This window comes from Pieris napi, chromosome 20, assembly GCF_905475465.1.
Source record: "Pieris napi chromosome 20, ilPieNapi1.2, whole genome shotgun sequence".
NCBI lineage: Eukaryota > Metazoa > Arthropoda > Insecta > Lepidoptera > Pieridae > Pieris > Pieris napi.
The window spans coordinates 4430826-4455596 of NC_062253.1; the positions used below are offsets into that span (position 1 = coordinate 4430826).

Sequence of the window (24771 nt, forward strand, 5' to 3'; positions counted from 1 at the left end):
TTAAATCTTGAAGCTACATTTAAAAACTAAAGTCATTTGTGACGACTATGTATAGGTGATGGACAACGTCAAATTACTTTATTTATATATATTTTAAATATACGAGATATTTGCTTAAATCATGGCGAAACCTTTGCAAAAGGAAAGAGAAAACCGCTCTGCGGATAAAAAGGATCTGACATTCCATCCTTATAATATTACCCCGGAAAGTGCCTACACTTCTATATTGCTCTTGGAATCACGTGAACCAGAAATATTGTGTCAGGTATTTTATAACTATTGAGACTTTTAAGCTATTGCGTAGATTTTATCGCGGGCTTTGAGCGCGGCGACCGAATCAAGAAATTACGTAACGAATAAAACCTAACACACGATGACGTAATATAGGTGCGGCAAATACGCGTTAAAGTGGGACAAAATGCATAGCGCATTCCCATCTCTCTGACGAGATCGGTGACGTAGCGTGTGCGCGGCCGGTGCAGCCGGTACGCGTTAGAGTGAGATAAACTATATAGGGGTTTTAGTCTGAGTCTGGTAGAGTGGTAGATTGAAATAATATCAAAGAAAAAACTTGAATTAATATCAAAGAAAAACAAATACTGCATAAATAAAAAATAAATAAATAATTATAACTGCATAAGTTGATAAAAAATGGTATGCAATAGCTTTACCGCGGCAGTCCCCGAGTGCTACTAGTTTTTTTAAGAGTAGATTCAAGCTCCACTATGGATAAAAGTTTCATTGGTTTTCAATATCCATTATCAAACACTCCTGTTAATCTAATATATTAAATTCTCATGTCTCGCTCACGCTGTTTGTAATTAGCAACACAATAAACAGGAACATTTTGCTATTCTACCCCAGAGACTGTTCGGTGTTCCGGAATGAAAACCTTTTAGGTTTTTCCGTGAATTTTTCTCTATATAAACCTCAGAGTTCAATTCATAAGTTTTTAATTACCAAATAAAAAATATGGGTTGATTGAGGGTTGAAAATTAAGTGTTGTATGTATTTTTGTATGCTGTATGATAAAAAAATAAAAACAAAAAAAAAATGTTTAAAAAATAAAAATTTTGGGGAAAAATAAATGTTGTCCGATTCGCAGATCTAACCGATATGCACACAAATTTTCAAGAAAACACGAGAATTTTATATATTAGATAGTGGCAGAATATCTTGAAACATCTTTGAGAAAACTTGACTTCTGAAATAATGTTGTCCTGTAATTGATACTTTTAAGGCAAATAGGCATTCTGCCTACCCCTTTATTGTTAGTTATATGTGAGTTACCCTCAAGCTGTGCATGCAATAATAATATACAGATCTTTGATAATAATAAATTTCATTTTCAGACACTTCGAGCCATAACCAAGTTTTCCGCGCAAGAGTTTCAAAATCGTCAGGTTTTGTTTGACCTCAACGCTATAAGGTATATCCTACTTCATGTGGAACATCCTGAGCTGAATATAAAGAGGTTTGCGCTAAAGGCTTTAGCCCAGCTCTGTCAGCTTCCAAGAGGACCAGAACAAGTTCTCGCTAATCCTCAGAATTTAAGAAAAATTGCTTATATGTTGGTGAAGGTATGCTTTTGTTTACACTGTATTTAGTTTGTAGTGTATAGCTATATTTTGTGTCTCGTAGGAACTCTGTATGTACGTATTTTATTTATATACTTTTATGTGTGCGTTGTAAAAAAGTAGTGTAATTTTATAACTCACTCTGTTTAATTAAAGTAACGTAAAATTTCTATAATTAAAAAAAAACAATTATAGATAGAAGATGTCTTCGTGCTCGAATTTGCGTCGTTGGTTTTGTCCGAGCTAACACGTGAACCCATCGGCTGTGAACAGCTGGTGTCTTGTAATATACTCAACAGTCTTTGTAATCGGATGAAGAATAGTCTCGATCCTGACGTACAGAAGAATTGCTTACAAGTGAGTATATTATTTACTTTTTTACACATATTACCCACACATTGTCTATGCTTGAAAACGAAATGCATTTTCGAGGCTTCCCATAAAAAATTAATACGTTTATGTACTATTATTTTTGAGAGCTTTGCTTACTTTTGCTGTAAAGATAGAGCAAAAGAGGGGGGGGGGGGGGGATTAATTGCAGTAAATACGTACGTACTTACGTAATACTTAAACGGTCCCTAAGGTGTGGGCGAGTGCGATTTGTTGACTGTTAGACCTAGGCTAATAAAAATATGCAATCGTTTAAGAAGGAAGCATAAAATCACTATCGCCTATTCTATTATCTACAATCTCAGGAAAATTGTCCTAAACATACTAAGTGTTGTTAATAAAAAAAGGGTGCGTGTACTTATGTACGCGCGTAAGAAGTAATACTACTTTGGCATTATTAAAAATAGTTTTTGATTGCATGCAAATAATTAATAACAATTAAATAATCAAAGACTGGAAAAGGAGTCATCAATAAAGTTCAGTTTACATTTGAAAAATTAAATAAATAAATATTTATTAATATTATATTTATTATTATTTTCTAATTTTAATTAGTATTGATTTAAATATTCAATTTAAAACATTTCTTATTATAATTCAGACGCACATTTATATGTGCGTCTTATTAATTAATAATAATATTAATATATCTTATTAATTAATAATAATAATTAATTAATAATATTAATTTTATAATTTGCAATTGTAAAATGAAAACAAAATGAAAACACGTGTTTTAAATGTAGAAACTCAAAGCATGTGGATAAATATTATAAATATAAATACACAGTGAACAGAGGCGGCGTGCGTGCCAACATGCGCCACTAACTTCATTCTGTTAATTTTTTGTCACGGTGCGCGCGCATCGTAAAATTTCACTCTCATCAATTTTTCATAACGCGCCTAAAGAAGTATAACTTCAAAAAATCTGTTAAAAAGAAACTTACTTAAAGCATTTAAATAATAAAAATTTACTTAACGCTAAATGGGCGGAAGTCTCTGACTGCGACTACTGAAAGGTTGAACAGTGAACTGAATAAATAATGTAATAAGACTATTTAAGAAGTTTTATTTAAATATTACGTTATGAGGTGGTACGTAAATAAATAAACCGAAAATTTACCAGCGCTGTTTCAAAGTCCAATAGAATTTCACTGACCTCAATGTCCTAATTTGAAATATGTCAAAGTCAAAATCATTTATAGGTAACACAATGTACACTTATGTAGTTCATACTAACTTTTCCATAGACACTAAGTAACCTCCTCGAAGACCCCGTATGTGCATCTGAAGTAACCAAGAACCAGCAGTTCAGTTGGGCTTCTCTGTTGGCTTTGATGCAGAGTCCATACTTGGCTATTCAGCACGCCGCTCTTAAGACAGTTGACCAGCTCATCTGCAGATACAAGGACCAGGTAGTCCAGAAATCCTTCAGAGCGTCTACTGGTGTATTGGATTTATGTGATATACTTGAGGTAATTTATTTTTAATCCTTTTTCTATTATTTATAGGGTTTAATAGCTTAATCTGTAATTAGAGTTAGTCTAGTGGTAAAATATAATTAATTAAATAATAACTGTAACTTGCTCTTGCTTTTGCGTAAAATAAAAACCTGTGCGTGACACACGCCCTCGACTCTTTGGGACTTCACCGTTCGAGCAAAAGTTAAATGCGCACATTGAAAGAAAGTCCATTAGTGCACAGTCGGGGATGGAACCTATGACCTCATGGGTGAGAGTGGCATGCTGAAACCACTAGGCCTACACTATTCATCAATATTTTTGAAATTTACACAAGATCAAGACAATTATTTTATTGAATAATATCGGAGACCGTAAACTATAATACAAAAAAATATCTATGAAAAACATTGCTACAGTTCTCGAACACGATTATATTATTATTTTTTTATAAAACAGGGGGCAAACGGGCAGGAGGCTCACCACTTCACCAGATGTTAAGTGATACCGCCGCGCAAAAAAATAGCCAATTTTCTTAATGCCATAGGGCTCGCGAGTGCGTTGCCGGTCTTTTACGAATTGGACTCTTTTCCTGAAGGAGCCTTAGTCGAATTTATTTGGAAATAGTTTAGTGGGCAGCTGGTTCCACATCACCACTAAGCGCGGCAAATACAAAAATACAAATTGTTTATTAGATCTAATCTATTTAGTCCTACGAGTTCCGTGATGTCCATACTCAAGTGCTGGGAGTTCTACGCAACTACGTAGAGACAGAAGAGAATGCGGCCCATCTCTACCAGTCAGGTTGTATTTTACGGCTACTCGCATATCTGGAGATGGCCCTGCCCGCTATGAAACCACATTGCCTTGGTGTGCTTACCAAAATGTCATTTAACTCCAATGGGCGTGACGTGAGTTTTATAATCACATATAATACTAATTTAGATTTAATACTCTCGAAACTATACTAATTCAGTTTTAATACTCTGTAAACTTTACTTATTTAGTTTTATTACTCTGTGAACTATACTAATTTAGTTTTAATATTCTCGAAACTACACTTATTTAATTTTAAAACTATAACTGCATTCATATTAATTCAGGTACTCATTCTTCTTTTATAATATATGCCTATTATTATCTTACTAACTGTGTCCTACGATTTTGCTCGCATTAATTTAGTCGTATCACGATGTTATTGTTCCTTAATAAATGAACTAATAAACAACAATAGTTCCGGAGATTAGCCTACACGAAGAAAAGCTTGAGGATCTCAAGTCTTGGTATTAGGTACAGTCACTGCTATGAATAATCTGATTCTTTTGAGCTGAATAACATGCATAACCTGATTGAACCATGATTTCTGGCAATTATTTGTCAGGCACATAAGATTATCTTCTCGCCTTAGACGCAATATTTGAGCTTGCGGGATCTTTACTCACGTCATTCACAGAATAATCTATATCTATATATATAAAACTGAAACCCGTTTTCCGTTGTCACGACATAACATGAAAACGGCTTGACCGATATGTCTGATTTTTTTTTATAATATACCTTGAAGTACGAGGACAGTTCTGACGGAGAAAATTTAAAAAAAATGGAGTGAAAAAGTCTAAAAACAACACTTTTCTATATTCCCATACAAAATATTCGTAATAATACTTAAAAGTCAATTTGAACTTTAATACCATAGCATAAAGTTCAAGTGTTAGTGGAGGGGTTCCGGGAAGGTAAATTTTTATTTTTTGACATAATGTATTTGTTGTCTTATCAATTTTCTTTTTTTATCTTACTAGCTAGACCGGTGTCCCGAATAGCAGAATAAGTATTTTAAACAAATAAAGAATCGACTGTTAGGCGGTACGATGTTCGCCAGGCCAGCTAGTTCAATATTTCGAGACATTTATTGGCAGTTTTGTTTTATTATAAATGTTCTGCTGGCGTGCAGGCTCTGTATGAAACGGGCACAGATCTTGTATTCTGTCACCAACTGCTAAGTTCGAATGTGGAATTGCTCGCTGATGCTGCAATGGGAGTTGCCAACATGACAAAGCTTTTGCCGGCCGCTGTTCGAATGTCAGATACCAACATTATAGAAGCTCTCTGTGGTAAGACAATTTTAAGTTAAACACATTATAACCCGGGTTGTATAACAGAATTACCAGTCGTAATTTCTACGACTCGTAAGGTTTTCTTAGCTAGACTATTAATAGTAAATGCGTGCTTTGCATTTTAAACCTTATTCCATTGTATTAGGAGAATCTTATGCTTAGTGAGGGAAAATAAAATCGATTTGTTCTTTATAAAACAAAAGCAGTAAATTTTTTGAAAAATTTATAAAACAAAGATACTTGAAATCGCGTATGTATTATTTTTTTAATGTTTCTATTTGAATTCCAAAAAATTCAAATGTTATAAAAAATATTTTGACTTAGAAGAAACATTTTTATATGCATTGTAAAGTATATAAGACTCACATCCTGTCCTGAGGTCGTAGGTTCGATTCCCGGCTGTGCACCAATGGACTTTAAATATGTACATTTAATATTCGCTCATACGGTAAAGGAAAACGTCGTGAGAAAACCGGCTTGCCTTAGACCCAAAAATTCAGCATGTGGCACCGGACGCTGATCTCCTACTTGCCTATTAGATTGACAAATAATACAGAAATCTATATAAGTTGTTGCGCCACTGATTTATAGTATTTTGTTAAAATATAAGTAAAAAAAAATTAGTGTTTATATTTTAGCAATCCTAGCGGATGATGCGGCTGTATGGTTTTATATACGGATGAACGCTATACGCGCACTTGCCGAATTGTGTCGTATTATACCAAAGGCGGCCTTTAGTCTTATTGAGCCCAAGACGTTTGCCTCGCTGAGGAATATTAATAAGAAATGTAAGTTCTTATAATATACACATTAAAAAAACGTAGCGGAACAAGATTTTTCTCCTTTCTATTGCTTAAACTAAAATTAGATTTAAATTAACTTGTACGCTATTTTTTACCTTGTTAATTTGTTAATTACTACAATTAATAAAAAAAAACAATTTGTATTTTTTTTATTAAAAAAAAATTAAAATGTGCATTGTAGACGAAAAACTAATTGGTGATAAAAAAGGTCCATCAAAGAAATATTTTTATATCGTTTGAATATTCGTCTTTAGTGACTTTCAGTAACGTGTGTGGCCTCCATGAGCCCTAATCACGGCTTGACAACGACGCGGCATGCTTCGTATGATCCTCCGAATATCTTCTTGTGGAATTCGCTCCCATTCTTCAATCAACGCTTCAGTGAGCTGCTGCAGTGTTTGAGGTGCAATCGGACGCTTCCGGATGCGCCTGTCAAGCAATTCCCAAATGTGTTCAATTGGATTTAGGTCAGGGCTCATGGAAGGCCACTGCATTACACGGATTTCCTGCTGTCGTAAGTAATCTGACGTGATGGCTGCAGTATGCGGCCTGGCATTATCTTGCATTAAAAGAAAATCTGGGCCCATACCATATGCTGCGGGCCTAACATGATCTTTGAGCACATTTTCAATGTAAGTTTGAGCACACAAGCGCCCGGGAACAACGACGAGATCTGTGCGCTCGTCCAAACTAACTCCGCCCCAAACCATCACAGAGCCGCATCCAAATTTGTCATATTCCTGGACTGCTGCTGCACTGTATCGCTCGCCTGGGCGTCTGTAAACACGGAGACGACCATCGCAACGTGTTAGACGGAATCGTAATTCGTCAGTAAAAAGCACTGGCCTCCAATGTCGAAAAGTTGCCAATTAGCGTGATTTTGCGCGAACTGTCGGCGAGCTTGTCTATGTTGAATTGTTAGACGCACAGCCCGAACTGATCGGCGTGATCTCAAATTGGCTTCCAACATCCTATTTCTTACCGTCTGGTCGGAAATTTCTACACCAGTAGCCGTCCTTAGTGTATTTTGTAGATCTCTTGCAGTTGTGGTGCGGTTACGTAAAGCACAGTTTTCTCTTTCGACCTTGACCACGCCTTCGTGAGTATTCTCCCGTCTCACGGTATCGCTTCCAAAGTCTGTAGATAACAGAAGGGGCTACTCCTAGATCATTTCCTACATAACGCATAGTTCGACCCTCTTCAAGCAAAGCGATTGCTCGGGAGACATGCAATTCAGTCAGATCTGGCATTATGACCTAAACTCACTCGCTTCAATGAATAACAATACTCAAAAGGCTCACTTCAATTTCTATTAATACTCAAAAGATTGAAAAAAACTACTTAAAATGTGTTTTCTGTGATTAGAAAGTAATGAAAATTCAAAGACGTCACTTTGTTTTTCGTCTACAATGCACATTTTAATTTTTTTTAATAAAAAAAATACAAATTGATTTTTTTTTTATTAATTGTAGTAATTAACAAATTAACAAGGTAAAAAATGGCGTACAAGTTAATTTAAATCTAATTTTAGTTTAAGCAATAGGAAGGAGAAAAATCTTGTTCCGCTACTTGTTTTGAGCAGTAAATATTGCCGGGGCGAGCGATTTATGTTAACTGTTTGTTATGTTAAAGATTCAATCCCAAAGATTACTACAAAGATACACTACCGAATTTTTTGTCAATTTTCTTGTTTTTAAATAGTTTCAATGTAAGTTTTGGGATGCGTGGAGTATGATTTGTTACTCTTTGTAATAATAGACGACGATGAAATAAATTTTCAGTTAAAGATACCCCAATTGAGGCGCAAAGGCTAGCGGTACAGTGCTATATCAATTTGCAGAACTACCACGTGAGCACACGAGCTATGCTTAACCCGGAATTCATGGTTGAGCTGCTTAATATATTACAAGTAATTATTAAATATAATGAAAATGTTATTGTACGATAATAAGAAGAAATTTTAAGTACGTATTCCTAACAAAATAAAAAATTGATATTATAATGTAATAACGTTACCACAATACATAACAAAAATATATTTAAAAAACACTTAATCTTTAAAATGAGTTTCGACGATAATATTATTACAATCTATTTATATCATGCTCAAAAACTATAATTTGGAAGCTTGCTTCAGTACAAGAAAAGTGTAAACTAATTCGAAAAGATGGCACTGATATCTGAAATTATTCAAAATTCCCTAAACAATGCTTTTAGATAGTTTTGAAATGTTTGCCTAGATGGCGCTATCAGCAATATAATCATTCCTATGAAGTACTATATATCAACAGGAGGTGGCGCCATGCGCTGACATAGATTTTTAAAACGCGGTATCGAAATACTGGCATTGCTGTTTAAGATCTAGCGCGACATCAAGGAAATCATACTTACCTGGCGTAGGGGACACCGTGATCAGGAAGGCGGTTCCCCCAGAGCGAGACTCTACCATTGCACTGCGGTAGGGTTGACCTCTGCGATTATCCCTAATGTGGATAACTCGGACGCGTAATTTTTGGTAGTGGGGACTGCGTACGCGCCGTCCCCCCATAATTAATATAGATATTTATATCAACTAGTGATTAGTGATAACTACTAATTTAATATGGTTGATATTATTCAAAAAATATAGTAACTAGTAAGAGTGACTAAATTAATTTATTTAGTTACTCTTAGGGCCGAAACACATAACGCAAACTGCTTATTTTTGCGGCGCCGCAACGCCAAAATCGGCAGTTGCGTTGCCGCGTTGCGGCGTCGCGAAACAGGGCATTATGGTAGGGCAACCATTTTCTCGTGATTTTTGAGTGTGGATAGACGTCTCTCTGCGATGGATCGTAATAAACTTATTGCTTATTTGTTATTAAGAAGACATTATTCTATCTTAAAAATACGGCAAAGAAGATACTGGATACATCCATTAAGTAAGGGTATGAATCCAAATGGCGAGTTCTTTTCTAAAAAATACGAAGCATTAAAGATAGACGAAAAAAAATTTGTTGCCTACTTTAGAATGAGTATATCATCATTTGAAGAGCTATTAAGCGAGTTATCAAAATATATACACGTGTTGTTTGCAAGAGTGTTAGAAACAAACTGCATCCTTGTCAACAAGTATGACGTCATAACGCTGGAATTCACGTCGTGCGTTGCGGCGCCGCACCGCTATAGCGCACTGCCGATTTCAGCGGCGCGGCGCCGCAACGCGCTTATGTGTTTCGGCCCTTACTATATTTTTTTAATAATATCATCTGACAACTAGGGATGTGACATTCTGCTTAAAAAATCGATTATTTTTGTAGCATGAGAAATCGATTTTTCTTAAAAGAATAATCGATTTTTTTTATTAACCGATTTTTTCCTAATTTTTGAATTAATTTCAAAATAAACACCCTAAATATTTAATTTTTCATGGTTTTTTTAAATTAAAAATAAACAATAGAATTTATAAACACAAATTAACGCTTAAGAATAATCAAAATCGAAATTAACTTAATCTCGTTTTGATAGATTTTAGGTGAAATTTGATAAATGCTGAGTGTATGGCGTATGCCTTTTCAGTAGCACATGCAGTATTTTTGTTTTCTTTTTAATTGTATGTAGTCTTGTGCTGCTGAATAAATTTATTTTACTTTTAAATTATAGTGTCCCATTCAAACTTGAGTTTTTGTAAAATTAACTGGTTTTATTATCCTTTCGATGTTTTACAAAAAAACATCAATGTATCGAGTATATCAATACATCTTCAAAGAATTGGATTTAATATATCGCATTGTAAACATCGTTGTATATCGAATATCCCTAATAGTTCGAGGTCCGGGTTGTATAAGATCAGACATAATGTCGGGAGGTGGCAGATAAAAAATCGACTGTGATTGATTTTCAATTATAAAAATAATCGATTATTTTAAATATAAAAATCGCGTAAAAAATCGATTCTCACTTTAAAAAAAAATCGATTAAAATAGATTTTTTTAATAATCGATTATTTTTACACATCCCTAATATCAAGTATTGTACAATTTTCTCTGAATTTCATTTAATACAATAATTATTATTTATTAATATCTAATATACCTATATATTATTGTTATCACTTTCAGCGTATCGATATTTGCCTGAAAATAAAGACATGCACAGTTCTAAGTGGCTTGATGAAAGAAGATTTGGCTAAAGATCTTTTTACTTCTAAACAAGGAGAAGAAGTCAGTATCTATTTAAAAATTATATGTTAATTGTTTTTGTAACAAATATATAACTTAATATTTCTAACACCAGAAAATCAATATGAAAGAAAGTGCATTTCTGTCGTGGGCAGATAGTCTCTTCCATTTGACATATTAATAATTTTAGGTACTTGACTTAATAATTCTACATAGCACATACAATTTAATAAACTACTGTTGTACCTACAAGAAGAATACTTTCAGTGTCAGCATAGGACACGTTGAGAAGATTTTGCTAAAGATTTTTAGTGAATGTTCAATTTGAATCGATAGCGAAAATTTTGTTTGTAAGAAAGTGGTTAAAGATGAAAAATGCAAGTCGTCTAGAAATATTTTTGCTAACATTCATGAACATCTTGGCTTTGATTTCCGGCCCAATTTTTTCGAATCCTAATACTCTAAGTATTGTACAGGTGATTTCAAATAACCTACACATTGAGCATATCGGTCTACGCACTGCTTTGTGTCAGTTGATATTCGCCAGCGTAACAGAAGATGGGGCTGACGTCTATGTGGAGTTGGGCACAGTACATTAGTTAGTAGAAATTATGACAAAAATTTAAATAGACCTCACAAGCCTCTAAATTGGAGGTCTCACTAGGCACTTTACAATTGAGCTTTATTTAAGGCAGTTTTTGTCGTGCCAAGTATTTCCGAACCGACTTAAAGTCCTTCAATAAAAGAGCGTATTAAGAAGCCAATGCCAGCTCTCTGGCAGTATCACTTAACATCAGATGAGCAGCCCGTTAGCCCCCCTTTTCTATTTAAGGCCCGGCGCCCATTATCGGCATCGGTACGACTGAGGATTTTAGGTGGCAAATAGCAATATACTACCTATAACATAATGGCAATAAAGTAGAAATTACCGTGCTATGTGGTCGTAATAACAAAAATACCGCTTCGGTATGCTTGAGGCTGCAGGTGTATCGGCAGCCTTGAGAATGCTTCGGGATGCTTCCGCATCCTGCGGTACGCCGCCGGCGCCGAGGCAACACTCGGGGGATAGTTTGACAACTCTGAGACTGTTATGATGAGAAATACGATATTGAGACGCTTCGGCAAGCTACAGGACGGTGCGGCATCCCTAAGAACGTTGCAGCATGCCAAAGCATAATTGCCGATAGTGTGCGCTTGCATGTAGGATGCCGAAGGGTCCTTTTCCTTGCCGATGCCGATAATGGGCGCCGGGCCTAAAAATTACAACTCTCCGACAAAGACGTTGTCTATTGGATCGTAGTCACTAATTACAATCAAACGGAATGTGCTTTTCATTTTTATTTACATTCTTACCTTACCTCAACATGCTACGGTGTCTTTACAAATTTTGTTTGAATAGGCTGCATATAGTTATGATTTATTTAAATATTCATACGACAATTCTGAACATAAAAAAAAGAACATTAAAAAACAATCGTATCCTTTTCTAAGTTAACGGTCGTAGGTATTCCTTTAATCTTGAACGTTTTGCCGTCGTTGCATGAATGAATTTTATCTCAATATAGGAAAATATGATTTTTATTTAAATGTACTTTCCTTGTACTGTAACGAAGATATGTATATATTACACCCTTGCGTTATTATAAAAATACCATAACATTTTTTCTACGGTGTATTTTGACTGCTAGAAGTAAAACTAAAATTTCCTATCAGTATGGTTGAAAACAAACAAGCAAGGTACACAGTGAGTGCGTGGGAGCCGGCGCTGGAGGCGATCTTCCGCCAACATCCCTCTGCTAAACTGGCCTATACAGGTCTACTTGACATCAACGATTTTACTCAGGTAATCCCGGCGTTAGAGCATTCCACAGCGCATAATACTTTTTCAAATTTAAGACTGATTTTGAGTAATAATTTCGATTCTTAAATATTCTTACATATTGACTACCGTTTGTCAACAACAACTATGTACACTTAAATTTTGAAGAAAATAGTTCTTAAAACTGTTTTATGTAATTTAAAACTAAATAAATTATTATTATACGGACGAATATTATTGTGGTTTATGAATAAAGGGGTAAGTTTTTAAGAAAATTTATGCCCCGAACGCGCTGTAACTGACTGTCTAAACAAAGTATAATTGCATTGCAAAATACATATGTATAAAGAAATATTAATAGACATACTGTCACAAATATTGTCCATTTAGGAAGGATTTTACGTACTAAAGAAGCTAGCTGGTGAATTCCCCACCATACAGCAATTGATTGAAAGCACTCCACCCCATCATGAACCTGTCTTCATCAGTATGTTCCATCAGCCGTATGACGCTGTATCGACTTCGGATATTCGGACGCCACGTATGTTTACGTAACATTTATAAATATCATAGCATTTCATAGTTTATTTCCCTTCCCGACAAAAAAGGCCCGTATGAGGCCCCGATATGTCCAATCCAATGATGATCCAATCACGGTAGCTAACGAAAAATTAAGAAATATGGGCAAATAATAGTCAAAATCAGATTAGGGTTAAAAAGCGCCTTCACCGGGGAAGGCGTGGACCTTTACTTCGCACTTTGCTCACTCCAGTGAGCCTCCATTCTGCCCATCAGGCGATTGACCACCCCGCGACGGCCCAAGCCGAAGTCCGAGTCTCGCAGGAGATGCCCTTGTCGCGGGAATACGCATATTCCGGACGAGTTACTCTTGCCAAAACAGCCCGAGCTGAGCTGGTAAGGCCATTAAGGCCGACACCGGCATTCCATTTATAAAAAAAAAACATGGTTTATTTTATTATTTATACATAGCAACAAGGCCATATGAGGCTATCAACATAAGAAAAAGAAAAGAAGGAAGTTAGTTATTTTGACGGCTCATTGGTCTAGTGGTTAGTACCCCTGACTGCGAATCCATTAGTCCCGGGTTCGATCCCCGGCTAAGACAAACATCATGATGAGCATTTGGTGTTGTGCTTAGGTCTTGGGTGTTTAAATATGTATTTATATGTGTTTGGTCTATCTATGTATAATATGTATGTATATCCGTTGCCCATAACACAAGCTTCACCAGCTTAGCATGGGACTAGGTCAATTGGTGTGAATTGTCCAATCATAAATAAATACAAATTATAACCAATGTGTGGCCTCGATATTAGGTGCGGACGGCGTGTACAAACATAATGATAATAATTGATAAGTTTGCAAAGATAAATATGTATTACAAAAATTAGCTTAAATTACAAAATATGTATGTATATGAAAGAACCTTAGTTTGATATGACAACAAATGTAATTTCCTAATTCTAAAATAACATGATAATATAAATAGAAAAACTAAAAGTTAAGTCAATTTAACATAAGTTTAATTCATTACGTTATGTTTAATTATTTGTTTTAAAGTAATTATAATAAAATATTTTTAGATTTTGCATCAGATCCGACGCTTACGTCTCAAGCAAGTCGATTGCGCCTGCCAAAGTTGCCTGATGATGTGAATTTACGAAATTACTTGCTACGCTTAAAGATTTGGTTTGGAGATCCGTAAGAAACTATATTTCTTAGAACAATTTATACATTGGGTCATCCATAAATACAGTAAAACGTGAATAGTAAAAATCTTTTTGTGATTTATTTGCAGCTAGCCGATTAATGTGTTGCATTTAATTTCAGAGCAAAGTCGTTGCATTATTTTGAAATAGAAGATGCTCATTTCGAAGTCAGGTAACACTGTATTATATTTACAGAAAAAAAAGGTAAATTTTAAAATTCTCCCTTATTCTCTTTAATTTTAAATCTCCTTTTTTCGTCGGTTAAAAATGAGATTTAACCACTTGAGACCATTTTAATCGGAATGTCTTGCTCCCAATATCTCAAACATAGAAGGCAATAAAAAAGAAAAATTATCAAGAAAATATATTTTAGTTATTTTATGAAACTAGTTTAAATATAGATACCCGCAAACATCTTGAGCATTATACAAGGGAGTGGGGGAAAGTTTACGCATCTGGGACACAAACGTCAAATTCAAACGTCAACGATTTACCAATCACGCGATCGACACGTCACTCCCGCCGCCGCCCATCCCATCGATACCTAAAAATCGCTTCTGCGCAGTCAAGGACATTTGTTCAAGATGTTTGCCGGTATCTGTAACGACATTTTGACACTTTGAATAACTGCCGCCCTGGCAATGGACACCTGCAACGCCGGGGGCTAGCGGAAGTGCAACCTTTCAGAGAATGGGACGCTCTTTTCTTGAAGGAACCTAAGTTGTATCGGTTTGGAAATACCTCTACTGGCTATACCTCTACTAGCTGGTTCTACAAAGTGGCAGCGGCACTAAGTGCCTTATAAAGCGCTGAAAACTGAGACTTGTAAAAATTCATAACTTTCTTAACAATGTAGATATCGTGACAAATGCGAAGAAGTCACGTCATCGCTGAAACAGCGCGCTCAACTCTTAGCCGAGTTTGTGGTGGAGCAAATGAGTGGTTTAACGCAAGAACGTGACTGCAGTATGTCTAGTGTTGATCTGCACTTGGCCGATTTGATGGTATTTTGGAATAATATAGTATGTAGTTCGAGTATCAAGTATCCTTGGCTAAACACTTGTCTAATTACGAGAAAATTTATTACTAGTAGCGTCTATGTGACCTACGAACTTTGCAGCCCACTTTATTTGCTACATACTTAATTCCGTGTTATGGCTCTTCAACGATTTGCCATACCAAGGTTTAATTGTATAGTTGGCAGATATGACTATATATTTCCAGTTTCATACGTCTAGGTAAAAAAGGGTCTCCCACAGTGGCGTAGCTACCTAAGGGCTAGGCGGGGCAGTGCCCCGGGGCCCTGAAGCTCAGGGGGCCCTCAAATCCTTACCAGAAATCTCGATCGAACTGAAATTTTGGAAATTTCTCCCATTTTCAAAATAAATATGACAGGTTGCAACCCCACTTTAATCATGACAACTCAGTTGAGAGAAATTCAAAAGTTATGCCTAGGGAATTTCCCTAAATTCTTTCTGTAGGTTGGCAGTGTCGTCAATTTGACGGATAGTGATAAATGATAATATGTGCGTTTTGGAATTCGAGATTAGATGCATTTATAAGAAAGAGTTAAACAACAGTTGTTTGAGTGCCCTGCAGTGCACAAAGTAGCTTAAGTAGCTTAGCATTTTTAAAGTATTTGTATATCATATTTTTATTTGATAAAACCTAATCAGTTTACACAGCAGGGGGCCCCATTTTTCAATTTGCCCCAGGGCCCTTGGTTGCCTTGCTATGCCACTGGTCTCCCAGGTAGCGTTCAAGTATTACGTCACGCAATTTTTGTAGATTATTGACCCCCCCCCATGTAACGTACCGTAACGTTTTTCTGTACCCAAGTATAATAAAACGTTTCGTGACCACCTAGTGACTCTTTATACCTAAAAGTTACCATTATGTGGTGTAAAGTACTGGATAGTCGAAAATAATATTAACAATAACGCGTAATTCAATCCCCACCCCGCGTTGTAACGTTTTACAAAGGAAACCCCCCCCCCTCCAATTTGTTACGTAATACTTGAAGGCTCCCTAGGATGTTACATACTTCTATACTTTCGTAGAAGGAAAATATAATATTATTGCTTTAAATAATCTTCATTAGGAGGACCTTGGATCTCGCGTGCTGGGTTTGGGCTGGATTCGTTGCGGTGGTCCTTTAGAACGAGCTATTTTATACAAGGTGTTAGCCGATCGAGTGGGTTTACCTTGCGCTTTGCATAGGAAGACCAGCGCCCATGCATGGTGTGAGGTGGCCATTCCAGAATTGGATCCTGTGAGTGTACTTTAACGTCATTGTTTTTATTATGATGATGTATAGTAATATATACAACTAAATTAAGTTGTATAACCTTGTATAATATGCAGCATATGTCGCAGCCAACTAGCTTAATTAGCTGTTCAATTAACAGCCTTGCCGTTTAACTAGCGGCCTGAAAGATGTTCAGCCGAAGCATTTGTTACAACATTTAATAAACTGGCTGGCTTAGGCCATTCGAACGATAGAGTCATTATTTGGCAGAAATAAAAAAGATGAAACTACTACTACTAAACGGCGCCGTTTAGTTAAACGACTGGGCTGTTTATTGAACGGCTAATTAAGCTAGTTGTCTGCGACATATATGCTTTTTTTTCATTTTTGACAGAAATTGTGGCGTACAACCCTTTTCATTAGGCAAGTAGGCGATCAGCCTTCTGTGCCTAAAGGCCGATTTACATTATCTTAGTGTTTAGGAGAGTGCTTTAGGATAGTACTTTAGTTGAAACATGTAAACGCTACTTGCTTTAGTAAACGCTACTTGCTTTAGTACGGTTCTACTTGACTTTCAAGTTGAATCAAAATAGAATCGCTTTTTATTTTTGTTTCAAGTGATACCCCTCCCGCGCCCGCGCACCCCCCGAGTTCTTCCCTCGTTGTGTGTAAACACGTAGGAATTTAGTAAAATCTTTAGGAGAGTGCATAAGTGCCGTGAAACGCGTGCGTGTTTTTTGATTTTAAAAGATGGCTAAATGGTCGGAAGATACAACTATCAGATTTGTGTCTGAATATGTTGTTCACGAATGTTTGTGGAACGTTAAAAACAATTTATACAAAAATAAACAGGCTAGGCATTCGGCATACACTGCCCTAAAAGAAGCTATTTTATTTATTATTTAAATTTAGTTTATTTATTTCGAATAAAATCTCGTCTTATATTTTTTCCATAACTATATAATATACAAATTCAAATTTAATGACGTGGAATAAGTGATACATGTATCTTATGTTCCATAATAAACATATTTTATTTTATTTATTTTATAGTTAGTATTTTGCATAGAATAGAGCGTATTTGCCGACGTCGTTGCGCGTTCATTGTGGCGCTGTAATGATACTCTACTGGAAGAAATGTAAACGTTCACTCGCAACGCACTAAAGAACTTGCCTTTCAACTTGTACTAAAATACTCTCCTAAACACTAAGATAATGTAAATCGGCCTTAACACACGCCGTGTCATTTTTGATAATTTGAGTAAAATATTATTTAAATTTAATATACAATTGCCGCTTTTTTATATTTTCTTGTTAAATGCTATTACAAGCCTTCTACATTCTGACTTAATTTAAAGCGGACATTTTCTAAATATTTTTAGAGGGAAACCCTAGAAAAAGAAGAGAGTTATCCAGCAGGCTTATTACGTGCTAACTACGTAGTGGATTTAATGACGACATCCGGATCATTGCTACCACGAGGCAGCGTTGAGGCGAGGAAAATCTGCGGAGCTGGGTGTACCCCATATACGGCTAGACAAATGACTGAAGTGTGTCGTTGTACGCATTAATTTAATAAAATCAATTTAATTCGTTTTTAATTGTTTATAACGTATAATTTAAAAAGAGAAAACTCATAGGTAAACAAAATAATTAATATTTTCAGATTATTTTGTTATCACATACTAAAATCTACCTATATATCATACTATTATCACATACTTACATCATAATATATTAACATGAGGAAAAAATATTTAAACCTAAGTCCATCTATGATCTACCAAAAACATCGGCACATTCGGAACGTTGCCACTGTCCACATTTCGCGTATCTCAGGGGCCAAGCTGTTAATAAAGACTACCTCCGAATTAATAAGTTATATTTGTGTGCCCGAATTCAGTTAAAATCTGATAATATGAAAATATTAGTAGTATCTTTATAACAATCAAATATACAGTATTTATAATTTTCTTAACCTACAAACAAACAAAAACCATTTATTCATAGTACATAGTAATAATAAAAATAAATATAAAATTAAAACCAGTTTAAAAAGTTTGATCCCTGTGTCAATTTACCTTTAATATACTGTTAGATTTGAAAGTACAACATTTGCAGTACCACCATCAATATACCAGATGTTTTAATTTGATTTTAAATTTTGTATACAAGATTAGCGAGACTAAAATGACATTACATTACACTTTGCATTACAGAAAACAGTACAGAGTAATGCGTTAAACAACTAACTTTTCCTAATTGTTTCTTGCATGTAACACTCTAATGTTAACATTCAAGGATTTCTGCTTATTAGATGCCATCCCACTAAAGCAAAAAAAAATTTTATAGTTTCACAAAATATATATATTGCTGATCCATTAGTTTGTCTTTGCTATTAATATATGCTATAATTTGCATTACAAGGGAGGTTCAGGGTGGAAGGACCACCTATTGTCAACAGATATAGACAGATTTTATTTGATAAAATTTAATTTATCACTTTAATACATTTTAAACATGGACAATATTCTATAAAAAAATTACATTGACTTGCACTGTGTGTGTGTATGGCAGCTTTTATTTACTAGTTTTAGTTTATTTTTACATCTATTAATTACCAACTTTAGTGTTTTAAAACCTGCATTAATAAATAACTGTTTTAAATAAATGGTCATGTTCTTGAAAAATAATAAAACAAGTTTCTATGCTACAATTTGTGTATTGTTAAATAAGATTTAAAATAATATCAACTACAAGATACTTCTTCTCTTCTAATTATCTGGAATTTTTTCTAGACCCTGAAATAATAACATTATAGAGTTAGTACCTATTTAAGAAATGGAAAAGAATGATATTGATTCCAAGCAGCTAAAAATTGGTATCAATATTAACTCCAATTTTTGAGCATCCTACTATATCATGATCTTTATTATTTCAATCACGGCAATATGTTGATGTGACATGTTGACTATAGTCGTTACTTTGTTCTGCATGTATAATTTTCCTATATTAAATTACAAATGATCATACATTGGTATAAAACCAGAGAAATAAAAAAGTATAATTAACTGTTTTATGGTCTTACATTAACTACATATGGGTTTCCTGTTAGTCTTGTATCCCTATGGTACTGTTTTCTTTCCCAAAAAGTGTGGAGTCCGCGACGATAATGCTGAAAATAAAACAGAATGTTGTTTTATTATTATCACATTATTATGGTCTTTCAGCTTATTTGGCCTTGGCCTCCAGTACCTAAATTGCAGAATACATTATAATATTATAGCCTAAGCAATACACTCAATTAAACTTATTAAGAGAAAGAAGAATTGTTAGAGGCCATAATCAATTATTAAACTGTAAAAAGTATTTATTATCTGTTAAAAGACAAGTGATGATATAACCAAAGATTCTCAATTTTCAGTGTATAAGTCAAAAGTTACAGGGCACTTACATTGCCTAAAGTTAAATTGTGAAGATGGTAAAGCCCCCATCCTGGGAGTCCAAGACCAGCTGTTATTATGAAAAAACTGGGAAGAATTTCGTACCACATAATTAAAAGAGTTCACTTCAATTCCACAAATAATTTTACGGTCATACAGAAAAAAAAACTGACAACAAATTGGGTGTTACCAGTATCGTATCAGCACGAAAGAAGTAATAAAAAAATTGAAGATTTTTTTATAGAAGATGGAAATTCATGTAAGTACAAAATATTTTTTATAAAAGACAGAACTAGAGCTGTCAAGTTATTAAATTAAAAAATCTAGTTTACTTTATTAAATGTTTAAAGCAAGAAGTTGTGGGATTACACTTCTTTGTTAAGTAAACTATATTGTTACGTCACTAAAGTTAGGCAGTAATTAACTTGATACTTAACGAACGAAATGATTTTATTATTAATCTGTGCTATAACTAATAACTATAGTCGTCAGTCGTCACAAAAAATAACGCTGAACGACGTTAGCACATGGATACATTCGTTTCTATAAGTGCTACCCTTTTATTTACGAAAAATAAATATTTTATGTCACTTTTTATCTTTATTGTTTTGTAAAATAGGAGAAATTCTTATTTTATTATAGAATAATAATAGGTACTTTGTTAAGTACTTGGTATTTTGTAAAGGTTGATATAAATAAAATTGAAAGAAGGCGGATATTTTAGATATTTCTGGTTAAATGCAATAAATAATAACAATAAATTAAAAATCTATTATAATTCCTTGAAATAGTGTAATTAAACAGTAATACGTTACATTTCCGAGAGCTAAGTAATGTAGCCACCAGAGACCTAATCCAGGTAGGCCCATGCCTGCTGTAATAATCACATAAGCAGGTAGAATGTTAAACCACATTATGGCCTATGGAGATAATCTTAAATATTCAACATTTTCAAAAGAAACTGAATGATTTTCTTATTTGAAAGATGAAATTCCTAATGAAACAGTTTTTTTTTTATTTCTATGCAGCCAGCACAAATATAATAAAAAAATAAGTCAACTGTACTTACTTGGAAATCTACATAGGAAGTTTTATTTATTTCCAAAGTGAATTAAATACGGTAGTTGCTACTAAATGTTAAGTGTAGTGCAAATTCTTGGATAGTAAATGCAAACATTTATAAAGGTTTTTCTTAATAAAATTATTGGTAGGATTGTGGTTAATTTAAGTTACTGGAGACTAACAATGTGAATAAATTTCTTTAGAGAGAGAGCGGGACAAAGATATTATGTCCCGCTGATTCTATTGCATTTTTATTATTTAAATAATAAAAAATTTTATGACATCTCGTTGGGAATTTTGGCACATGTTAATGACTAATGTAAGGAAGTTAATGACTAAAATAAATACCATTGAATTTTAATGATACACGCACTACTAGAAGTTCTACCACAGAATATGTGAGATTTATAAAAATGGCATTCAAAATAAAATCTAAATTGTTGTATTCTCAGTAGGGTAGAGTAGGTTAGGCCATTCAAAATTCCGAAAATTTTTATAATTTCCGAGAGATACGTTTATTTTGTATTAAGAATTGTATTAAGTTCCTATTACTAATACTTTTATTTCTCTTCATATCTGACATTGTTTGTATTTAAAAGCAATTTAGGTACTTCTTTATTATTTTTATTTTGCGGTAAAAAATAATTCTTAATTAGGATTTGTAGAATCGATAAGTTTTTAAATCATCTTACACGCTTGGTCGCGATCTCTCATGTAGAAAAGTTAAGTATATGATTATGATTAAACAGTAAATGTTTATATTTTTTTTTAAATATCATAAAGTAAGTAACATATTTTTGTATGGATATGTGAGATACACACTACTGAAAATTGATTGAACTTGATTACGGAACAGAAACATTTATTATTGTTATTAAAAAATATTATTTTGTTTCTACACAAATAAAAATGTACATAGGTTTGAAATTTTTATTAAATATTTGTATTATAGGAGTATTTATTTTTTGAGCGCTTTAAGTGGTGTGTTTAGCCACCTAAGGCATTTACACAGATTACTTAGGCATTGTCAAGGACAATTTTCTAGTGACAAAACTACAAACATAACATTTCGTATATTTAATCTGTGGAATAGGTATCCGGTCAGCAAAGATGGCAGACGTACCGATCGATTGTGATTTTCCCGTCTGGGGTTTATTGCCAAAAAAGGAAACGGGAATAGTTTCTTTCTTGAACAAATATCCTAATTACGATGGGAAAGACACAGTTATTGCAATTTTTGACTCTGGTGTTGATCCTGCAGCGTCGGGGCTTACGGTAAAAAAATATGATTTGTCATGATTTTGTTTGAATTATAATTGAATTGTTTTGTAATTTCATGACTGAATAATATTTCTAGATTACGAGTACAGGAAAAACAAAGGTAATAGAGAGGTTTGATTGTACTGGTTGTGGCGATGTGGACACAAGCACCGTGATACGGAAGGTGGTTGATGGTTGTATCACCGGTATAACCGGTCGCAAGTTAAAGGTAAGGGCTTGATAATAATTGTCTACAAATAATACCATTTTTTACATATTCATAGATATATTGGGATTTTTGTGCAAGGTCAATGACTTGCTAAACGTCATTCACAGCTGTTCGATTTTGTTGTTGCTATGGTCCTGAAAGTAATAATAATCCTGACACGTGTCTTAATTTTATAATTTATCGTTTTATATAATTTATTATAAATTATTAAAATTACTTGTCTTACCGAATTTTAAAATGTAAACAATTGAGTTCAATATTTTTTATTCAAGATACAAGAGTCATGGAAAAATCCAACTGGAGAATGGAGGGTTGGAGTTCTCTACCCATTCAGTTTGTATCCTACAAAGGTAAAAGAAAGAATTCAAGAACACAGAAAGGAGCATCTTTGGGATGTGGGACATAAAACAGTTTTTGCTGAAGCAAACAAAAAGTTACAGGAGTTTGAGAGTGAAGTTGGTAAGTGTATCTTAGCCATCAATAAGGAACATATTTTGTTCTGAGTCTTAATTATATTGTTGATAATTTATATTCTATTAGAACTATATATATAGAATATATATCTATATAATATATAGAATTATATCTACATATTTTTAATTTTATTGGTTACAGTGTCAAAGAATTCTACACTAAGTGCAGAAGACAAGCTAATAAAAGAAGAGTTAGAGGCAAAAATAGAAGTGCTTCAAAGTGCTGACAAAAAGTATAATGACTTGGGACCAACTTATGATTGTGTCCTGTTCCATGATGGCAATGTCTGGAGGTATATAGACTCTTGTTTATTTAATATTAACCAAGTCAGACTCTTATATTTATATAACTGGTAAATAAACTGGTAAATAATCTTATCAATAAAGCAAAATTTTGAAATGTCAGTTGTATGGTAAATAATTATATGCATATAAATATACTGTATAAGTAAAGCCAAAATTTATATAATATAGTAATAACAAGAATATTTAATACTTGTAATGCCTCCAGCATTACATAGTTTTGTTGATAAGTGACAAATATGAGCTGTTACCGTAATGGACATAAATGTATGGTGATCAAATAATTACACATGACTACAGTCATTATGTTATGTATTTATGACTAAATGTACCCTAAACATTGCAAAGTCTTCTTACACTTATAATTTTTATTCGCGAAATACACTATATAATATAAATGAATCTTTCTTATATAAATTGGCCTTCCATTAATATGAGAAGTAAATATTTTAAGTCATAAAGACTTTTAACATTAGTTTATATGTAAACAAGGAATCTTGAAGATCTTATGAAACTTAGACTGGTTTCTGCTAATAATTTGATCTAACAACTACAATCATCATCTTTTACATAGATAAAGATAACGATGGAAATATTAATTAATAATTCATAATACTATTTATTTTTTAATTACCAGAGCCTGTATAGATACATCAGAAAGTGGGGATCTGTCATCAGGGCCCCTGTTGGGAGAGTACAGTCGAACCCACGAGCACACACACCTCACTCCATTGGATGAGATGACAGTTACTATCAATGTTCATGATGAAGGAAACACCCTAGAAGTCGTTGGCATGTGCTGTAAGTGATTATCTTATGTAGAATGGCATGTATCATACAGGTTTTTTACGTGTGTGCAATTATCACTCATATGGTGAAACAATAGATTAAGAGGAACACAGCATTTCTTAGACCTAAACAATCTATGGCCTGAGTCAGGTATGCACAAATATAAAAGAGCTATGTTTCATATTGGTTGCGCCGGATTGTTATTTTTATAATAATTTTTGATTTTAAATAATGATTGCTCAATACATATACCCATCCTAATACTTCCTAGACGCATGTCTCATCACCCACCTATTTTATGTCCCAATCCTATGACGGTACTAGTTCCGGAACGGGCTATAGGTGGCGCGCACGTCGATGAGTCTCTAATAAGAATTAATTAGTGACAATTTTGATGACCCGCGTTATGGTTGATTATTCGCCGCACGCTCGCAACGCTTCCTTTTTCTTTTTAAACATTTAATTTTTTATTATAAACTTTAACTATACTTAAATTCAATTAACTTTAACTTGATTAAGTATAATTTGTGAAAGTGATTGTTCATTGGTGTACAACAAAGGAAAGAAGCCACTAGAAGAAGCCACGAGGTTGAAGGTACTGTGCCGACATCCTTTCTTTCTTTTTCCCATTGTCCATTATTGAGCAATCATATTAGGTATCAATAAGAAAAAAATACAGTCCACTATATAACCACTTCAAATATTTAGCTTATAGGTATAAAGTTTTATAAAGTAACATCCCGCGTCTCCATTAAAAGTTGGTCCAAACGAGCCGAGATATATTTCTTAGCTTATAGTTTTACCTACGCTCCGCTTATTTTCGCTTAGTATAATAATTTAGCTAAGCAATTTTAATGTTATGCTTATAACATTTCGATCATTACTTGCATCGCTTTGTTAAACGTACGCGT

The 24771-nt window shown here is 34.0% G+C and overlaps 2 protein-coding genes and 1 non-coding gene across 3 annotated transcripts in view; all 3 read left to right on the plus strand.

Moving 5' to 3' along the window:
- The first annotated feature begins 63 nt into the window (after positions 1-63).
- LOC125059940 lies at positions 64-19892 on the plus strand. The gene is made up of 18 exons (XM_047664654.1): positions 64-265; positions 1353-1580; positions 1773-1934; positions 3218-3442; positions 4138-4338; positions 5379-5538; positions 6180-6329; positions 8126-8253; positions 10445-10546; positions 10981-11102; positions 12218-12347; positions 12714-12864; positions 13928-14045; positions 14175-14225; positions 14910-15057; positions 16155-16325; positions 17684-17861; positions 19726-19892. Exons 1-18 carry the CDS (start codon positions 122-124, stop codon positions 19824-19826), a joined length of 2670 nt encoding a protein of 889 aa, XP_047520610.1. The 5' UTR covers positions 64-121; the 3' UTR covers positions 19827-19892.
- Positions 8728-8889, plus strand: LOC125060054. The gene has a single exon (XR_007118786.1). It is a non-coding gene; the product is annotated as a U1 spliceosomal RNA (small nuclear RNA).
- LOC125059934 (tripeptidyl-peptidase 2) overlaps positions 19823-24771 on the plus strand; it is a 30934-nt gene continuing 25985 nt past the window's right edge. The window contains exons 1-6 of the mRNA XM_047664637.1: positions 19823-20003; positions 21900-22081; positions 22164-22295; positions 22568-22754; positions 22911-23061; positions 23709-23872. Of these exons, the coding sequence (XP_047520593.1) occupies positions 19823-20003; positions 21900-22081; positions 22164-22295; positions 22568-22754; positions 22911-23061; positions 23709-23872 (997 nt within the window). The remainder of the gene's footprint in view (positions 20004-21899; positions 22082-22163; positions 22296-22567; positions 22755-22910; positions 23062-23708; positions 23873-24771) is intronic.